General features: G+C 44.3%; 1 protein-coding gene across 3 annotated transcripts; it reads left to right on the forward strand.

Moving 5' to 3' along the window:
• The first annotated feature begins 689 nt into the window (after positions 1-689).
• On the forward strand, positions 690-6,944 carry LOC103460795 (transcription intermediary factor 1-beta-like). 3 transcript variants are annotated; one of them, XM_017303477.1, is made up of 9 exons: positions 690-920; positions 2,337-2,498; positions 3,172-3,234; positions 3,320-3,455; positions 3,530-3,656; positions 4,741-4,857; positions 5,093-5,207; positions 5,305-5,451; positions 6,587-6,944. In XM_017303477.1, the coding sequence occupies exons 2-9, from the start codon at positions 2,493-2,495 to the stop codon at positions 6,722-6,724; spliced, it is 849 nt and encodes a 282-aa protein (XP_017158966.1). In that variant the 5' UTR covers positions 690-920; positions 2,337-2,492; the 3' UTR covers positions 6,725-6,944. The 3 variants fall into 3 exon arrangements, with proteins under 3 accessions (XP_017158966.1, XP_017158967.1, XP_017158965.1); XM_017303478.1 differs by lacking the exon at positions 2,337-2,498 and having other exon boundaries at positions 691-920; XM_017303476.1 differs by lacking the exons at positions 690-920; positions 2,337-2,498 and adding an exon at positions 957-1,334.
• Positions 6,945-7,441: the final 497 nt, after the last annotated feature.

Below are 7,441 nucleotides of genomic sequence, written 5' to 3' on the forward strand. Positions count from 1 at the left end.
GGCTGGAACTTGGACATAATTCAAAGAGGACTTTCTTAGAGGCCATCCAAATGATTCACAGCCAATAAAATGATGTCATCGTGGTTTAATGTCTTCATTTTGACAACCAGAAAGTTTAAAAACTCATCTTCTACAAGAGTTTTGCCGTCAGAAGTAGCATAAATAATTGGTTTGGGTCTGGGTTTAACAAGAGAAGCTCCTCCACCACCTGAAGACCCGCCACCTTCCAGTCAGATGTGCTGCTTGATCCGATTGTTTGTAATAAAGTGGTGACTCCTTCTGACCAGCTGAAGCAGAAGTGTGGCATTTGCCCAACTTTTCCTTGCCCTCAAGATGACCACGCCAACACCTGTGTACACAAGCATGCAATCAGTTAGGATACAGAGGAAAACACAGAATTATTTATTCCTAACAAGCAGCACCCCATATAATTTGAGATGATAGAACAACGCGGAAAAATAACCTTGGGAATACTATCTGCTTTAACAAATTTCTCAAATAGTCAGATTTCATGTCAATGAATGGCTGAAACTTTATTTTTACTAAACAGCCTGAGACTTTAACAAGTCCACTTATTTCGTTTTTGCATACTAATAAGCCCAAATAAATGTTTAACTTCATCCACATAGGTGCTTTTTTTCTGTACAATAAATAGCTGTTAAATGCAGTGGAACAGAACAGAACCGGAAATTGGGGACCGGACTGGTTTCACAGTTTCTCACTCCAAAACTGAGCATGCGCAGTCGGCAGTCGGTGTGGAATTGTTTTAGCTCCTGATGTCAGATCAGAACCGAGCCAGAACTTTAAACGTGAAGCTGTGGGAGTTGAATCGATCCGAGAAGAGCAGAGGGAGGAAGGGGCGGCTGATGGTGGACAGAGGAGCGGGGAGGAACGGAGCGGAGAGGCGGCAGTAGCAGGAGGTGAGCCCGTTAGAAGTTAAACTGCTAATGGTCTCCATGTTTATTAACGCCAAAGGGGGAGATTTCCACCGGAAGTCTCCTGTAAGCTCGGGAAACGGTGAACCCGCTGCTATCTAGTGGAAGGTTTGTTGACGATGAAGAGCAGAAGCACCCAGCAGGTTCTTTCGGGTTGGTTCTGTAGCTCTGGGGACCAGAATTATCTCCTCGTCTTGCCGTTAGAGGAGAGTCACCACAAGGAGTTGCAACAGACACAACTGATGCTCTTCAGACTGAGCAGCGCCCCCTGCTGGAGAGGTCCAGACCTGCTCGGTTCTGTTGACACAGTCTGGACCTATTTTCAGTTACTGGACGAATCTGGAATCATGTTTTACTCTGATTGCAACCCGCATGAGCAGCAGCGGTCTGTTTATGACGGTAAAGATGGCCGCCGCCGGATTGTGAAGTTGTTGATGACCATCATAGTCCATTCTGCTGGTGTATCCATAGCTTCCTCCTTAGCCAGCTATGCGGTTTGAACCTGATGCTCATCTCAGGTTTTGAAGTAAATAAGCTTCCTGCGGCATTGTCAGAGTTCCATAAACAAATATTGCTGTATTGGAAAATAATAAATATACATAATTTTTCTCTGATCTCAACAATAATTTGTAATAACGGGTATGTGTTGCGTCTTAATAAGAACTTAAGATCTATTTGCAGACATGGTTTAACAGTAATTTTCCATTACCACCAGTTTTCCTCTGTAGAGATCATATAGTTTTTGGTCTGATATCAAATGGCACAAGCTATCGCTAACAACGAGCTAACCGTGTTATTTCTATGAGCTTGAATCTCCAGATAAATAATTTATTTAGCTTCTGTAAACCAAATTCATGCTGGATTTGTACGTTCATGTTGAGTCGCTGCTGGATTCGGGTCCAATGCAGGTCAACGATTGGCTCCGATCTGCAGAAACCCTGAGTTCGCGTCTGTTGGTGTCCAGACATGAAGCCTGTGAGGGACAGTAACAGCTCACGGTGACTGTATGGCTGGATAGATTATATTCATAACCTACCAGCTAATTTATTTAGCTTTCTTTTTTTTTTCAGCATGAATAAACATATTTTCTGTCCGTGACTCGGCACTGAGCTAGCTGCTAACGACATTAGCACTCTGAGAACAACCATGCTAGGGAATAAAATAATACATCTTTCCTTACATATGAAAGCTTATCTTTCAAATAACTGTCCAATAAAACATCTGAAAATAGTTTAAACGATGTTAGAAAGTGGCTGCAAACTCTGCTGTTAGTTTCTGCACCTCCTGCTCTGAGCTGGTTGATCCACTTCTCTTTTTTCACTCAGTTTTTTAAAATGAACTCCCTCGTGACCAACTACCTGCGAAACACGAGAAAATAACGTTTATCTTTCTCTCCATTAGAACAGTTGGAGCAACAGGACTCAGACTTTAGACATTTTGATGCTGGATCAACAGAAATAAACGGGCTGAATTTACTTCCTGCCCTCCATGTGCATTGGGTGACGTCGGTGCTACGTCATCTGAAACCCAGCAATATGGAGTGAAAATAGTCTCAAAATGCATGTGAGTGTGTAATACTGGATTTGTAATCTGTGTAAGCATCTCTGTGTGTAACTTTGAATAGTTATATCTGTGACACATGATTAGTAAACTGTAAAAAGAAGATTTGTGTGTAACTCCGGGTACTTGTAAATATGAGGTCAAATGCATACACAAATACGAAGAAATTACGAATACAAAATAAAAGTACACACACACACAATTACAATTTCTACAAACATTAAATTTATACACAATTTTTTTTTACTTCAACCTCACAAATCTGATAAGTACGAATTCAAACCTCGCCTGACAGACAGAACTTGATTTTACGCACAGATCCGGTTACGATGCGTGAGGATTTTGGAGACTCATTTCATGCTTCAGACAGCCTCAGATTGGTGTGTATGCGGTGCGTTTAAATGCTGGTGGAAAGTCCAGTGTTTTCATCCTCTGAACGTTTGTCACTGTGCTTGTGCCGAAGTGGCAAAGACGTTATTTTGTTGGAAAACTGAATATTTCAGTACTTCTTTCCAATACTCCAAAATGATTTACCCCCTGGTGCTGTTGGGGCCCTAAGCAGCCGCTTGGCTCTCGTTGTCTTGGGCCGGCTCTGGTGGCAGCCCAGATTGGGTCGGGTTCTTCTGCTGTGAATGCAGCCTCAGAGCTCATTGTACTGATGTTTGGTGTGTCTCAGGTGAAGACCTCTCCGGTCGTCATGGCGACAGCTGGAGACCCAGGAGACGTCCAGGCCCGGCAGGTAAAGCTCAGATCTCTGCTGTTCAAGTGGGTCAGAGACAGGAAGTGGCTCCAGACCTGACGCTCTTCCTCCTCCTCTTCCTCAGTGCGGGACCTGTGACGGCGCCTCGGCCTCCTGCTGGTGTGTGGACTGCAGTGAAGCTCTGTGTGACGCCTGTCTGGCGGCTCACCGCCGGGTCACCCTGACCCGATGCCACCGAGTTCTGAACCGGCAGCCTGAAGGTCCGCCGGCCCGGTTCCTCCTGGTTTATGGCTAGTTCACTCCAGACTTGCTGATGTTTCTATTTCCTCCCCAGGACCCAGTTTGGTTTTTCCCACCAAGTTCTGCAGAATCCACCCGTCTGAGGAGCTGAAGCTGTTCTGCTTCAGCTGCTGCCAGCTCACCTGCAGGGACTGCCAGCTGGCGGACCACCAGAACCACAGGTGCTCCTCCACCCTCCATCAAACTGGGACACTAAGGAGCAGGCTGGGTTGTCAGGAGAGCCTCTAGCAGTCAGTAGCTTACTAGGACTCACCTCTCTGTGCAAAACACAACAGACGAGTGGTCTGTTGTGTTTGGTCCAGAACTGCACAGCATTCTGGGAGATGTAGGCAGAGGAAATACTGCAGTTGCTCAGCCTCTCATGGCTAGCTGAGCATGGTAGCATCAGCTAACTCGCTCTCTGGTTGCATAGCAACAACCTGCTGAGTAACTTGCACAGCAGCAGTTTCATGTTTTGCCTCAAAACTGCTTAAAAATTAAAACAACTGCATGGAGTGAAAACTGAGGATGAAACAGGAAAATCAGGCCACCAGTTTCTCAGGATTTCAGATATTTCAAACGAAAATGTAATCAATAATTATTAATATTGACTGATATGGAATGCTTATATTATGCTACTTTTTCTGCCACATTGTCCAGCCTGACAAACGATACATAAAAATATCCATTAATGTCTCACAGCAGCAAAGTGATGGGAATCTGCAGAATAGGTAAAAACAGAATAAGCAACTAAATACTGTACAGTAAGGGCAACATTTCATCAGCTGTTATTTAAACAGTCCAAAGAAATGGACAACTGATTAGATAATTAAAACAAATTATTTACAATTAGTGACAATAAAAACTATGCAGAACCAGCAGGGAGTGAATATCTGGTTTGATGGGAGCAGTAATGCTTATCAGCTGCTGGGAGGAAGGATCTGCATGATGCTCCTCTGAGGGCTGAAACCATTCATCTACAAACTACAAAACATTTTAAAAAAACTTATATATTCTACAAAGACCTGTTTTAGCTTCATCTGGTTCCAATTCTGGAAACAGAAAAAGAAAAACTTCCCATCGAGCTCCTTTTTCTATCCATTAGTTAATGAGTTGATCCAAAAATAATCCCCAGATCAGCCTTTCGCTGTTCGGCTGTTAAGTCAATCAGAAAGGCCTGAGCTGTTTTCAATGCTCAGTCTTGCAAAAAAAAAATAAAAAAAGCTGTGTGTGTCATGACCTTTGACCTCTCCCTGGCCTTTCCAGGTTCGACTTTGTCAGCAAAGCGGTGGCAAGTGTGAAGAAGCAGCTGGACGCCTGCATGCAGCCATTCAGAGCGCAGATGGAGGCGTCCAGGAGGAGCCTGCAGGACATGGAGACCAGGTAGGGTCACCATGGAGACCGTCCCCAGGATGAAGACGAGCCTCCTCGTCTCCTGCTGTCCAGAGCAGCTGCTGCTGTTAGGATGTTCCATCTCCAGGGGGCGCTGCAGGCTGGCAGGCCTGGGTCAATGTCATTAAATAGATTCTATAAAGTCCTCTTCTGGAGAGCCAGCAGGTCTCCAGGTCCTGACCCGGTCTGACCCGATCCAGCTCTAACCCCCTGCTGTTGTGTCCAGGCTGCAGGTTCTGGCCCGCTCCGAGTCCTTCATAATCTCCAAGCTGCAGAAAAACGTCGACTTGCTGATGGAGCTGCTGAAGAAAAGGTTTGAGGAGATCATCAAGCAGATCCAGGTAACTCCAACCAGACTGGGTAAACTTGTTCTACTGGCTCTACCTCCATTAACCGGCTGCTTCATTCTGGACCTCATGGTTTTGTTCCTGTGTGCAGGTTGTCTACAACGTGGAGCGCAACCTGATCAGCAGGAAGATGGAGAAGGTGAAGCAGCTGCAGCAGAGCCACGTCCCTCTGACTGAAGCAGCAGAAAAGGCCAGAAGCACCACCAACCTGCCCACCCTGGTGGGCTGCATATCCCAGGTACGACCTGCCCTCATCGCCTCCCTGCCCCCATCGAGCCACGCAGACCAACCCAACGGCCCAGTCAAAGCCTGAGGTCCAACGGCCCAGTTAAAGCCTCAGTTAGTTGATTAGCTTTGTGACAGAAGGACAGGAAATGCTTTTTCCTGGCCCTCAGCATCATGTAGTCTGATGGTTGGTATAGAGACCAGGATGTTGATATTTGCTACGGAGCACCGCTAACTGTGAAGTTAGCTTTGCTAACCCTAAAGTACTAATCGTAAACATTAGTTTTGCTATTACTGACATGTTGCATTTAGTGGAAGCTAATGCTAAATTGCTAACTACAATCATATTGATACCTGATATGTGCCAATAACATAACATGTACTACTATTATATTATAAAATTCAAGTCTATTATGAACCATTAGTAAGCACCTTTCACCAGTAGCAGAGCTGATCTTTAGCTTAGTGCTTTTGTTAACTTTTAAAATGTTTAGCACACTTAGCTTCCCCTAAATCAGAGCTTCTCAATTCAGTAGGTGTTTCCCTACTGCCACACACCTGGATTGAATCTGGGTGATTAACAAGCTTCTGCAGCACTTGATGCCTGCAGAAGAGGTAATGCAATCATTTAGATCAGYTGTTGTGAAATACAGGCACGTCTAAAACAAGCAGGGGGGGGCAGAGGACTGGAGATGAGAAGCAATGCCCTAAATAAATACCGACACTCTAATTTACTTCCAGTTGATTAAAGGTCAATGTCTGTGTTGAACTTTTGGTTATTGACTGTTAAAAATTTGTGAAATGTTTAGATGTTTATATTCATGCTCTTATTTTGAAGTCTGTTTACATAGTAGTTCTGTTTTCTCTTCCGTATTTTTTTTTAATTTAGGGGAAGCTAAGTGCGCTAAAAGTTGTCAATGTTAGCAAAAGTGCTAAGCTAAAATGTAGCTATGCTAATTAGCACATTAGCAGAAGTTTTCCCACCATTAGCTGCGGGAATTCCCAGATGAACGGTCTTCCTTTTTCCTTCGTTAATTTGTTTTCAATACCTGAGATGTTGATGATATTAATGAGTTCATTAATAAGTCAGATGAGCCATTAAACTCAAACATGAGCGCTGTAACCAGGCGTGTTTCCTGTCCTGGTAGATCACCTCCCAGATGAAGGATCTGGTAGACGAGGACTCGCGTCCTCCTTCCAAGATGATCGACGTGAAGGTCATCACCGACAGAAACTCCGTGGAGGGAATCATGAATTTTAGTAAGATTCGGATCGGATCTGGTTGATTGCTGGGTTCAGTTCTGATTCATTTGGCTCGTCTGGATCTTTGGTTTTAGTCTGATGAGAAGCAGAAAGAAAATGGATGAATATTTTAAAACCAGCAGCAGAGATTCAGTGGATTCAGTTCTGTTTGATGTTCTGATCGGGAGGTTACAGGTCCTTCTCAAAAAATTAGCATATTGTGATAAAGTTCATTATTTTCCATAATGTAATGATAAAAATTAAACTGTCATATTTTAGATTCATTGCTCACCAGCTGAAATATTTCAGGTCTTTTATTGTTTTAATACTGATGATGTTGGCAAACGGCTCATGAAAACCCAAACAATGAGCATATCATGAAAAGGTTCTCTGAACGAGCCGTTAACCATCATCTGAATCAACAAAGTAACTCTGAACACCTGCAAAAGATTCCTGAGGCTTTTAAAAACTCCCAGCCTGGTTCATTACTCAAAACCACAATCATGGGTCAGACTGCTGACCTGACTGCTGTCCAGAAGGYCATCACTGACGCCCTCAAGCAAGAGGGTAAGACACAGACATTTCTGAACCAATAGGCTGTTCCCAGAGTATCAAGGCACCTCAGTGGGAAGGAAAAGGTGGCAGAAAAAGCAGCACAATGAGACGAGGTGACCGGACCCTGAGGAAGATGGTGGAAAAGGGCCTATTCCAGACCTGTGGAAGCAGTGGACTGAGTCTGGAGTAGAAACATCCAGAGCCAC

The sequence above is a fragment of the Poecilia reticulata genome, unplaced genomic scaffold (assembly GCF_000633615.1).
Source record: "Poecilia reticulata strain Guanapo unplaced genomic scaffold, Guppy_female_1.0+MT scaffold_293, whole genome shotgun sequence".
Lineage (NCBI taxonomy): Eukaryota > Metazoa > Chordata > Actinopteri > Cyprinodontiformes > Poeciliidae > Poecilia > Poecilia reticulata.

Bases quoted from the DNA above. Each gene is read 5' to 3' on its own strand.
- LOC103460795 (XM_017303476.1), top strand. From the start codon at position 1,308: ATGAGCAGCAGCGGTCTGTTTATGACG. The intron at 3,235-3,319 runs GTAAAGCTCAGA...CCTCTTCCTCAG, and splicing joins GAGACGTCCAGGCCCGGCAG to TGCGGGACCTGTGACGGCGC. The intron at 5,208-5,304 runs GTAACTCCAACC...TCCTGTGTGCAG, and splicing joins AGATCATCAAGCAGATCCAG to GTTGTCTACAACGTGGAGCG.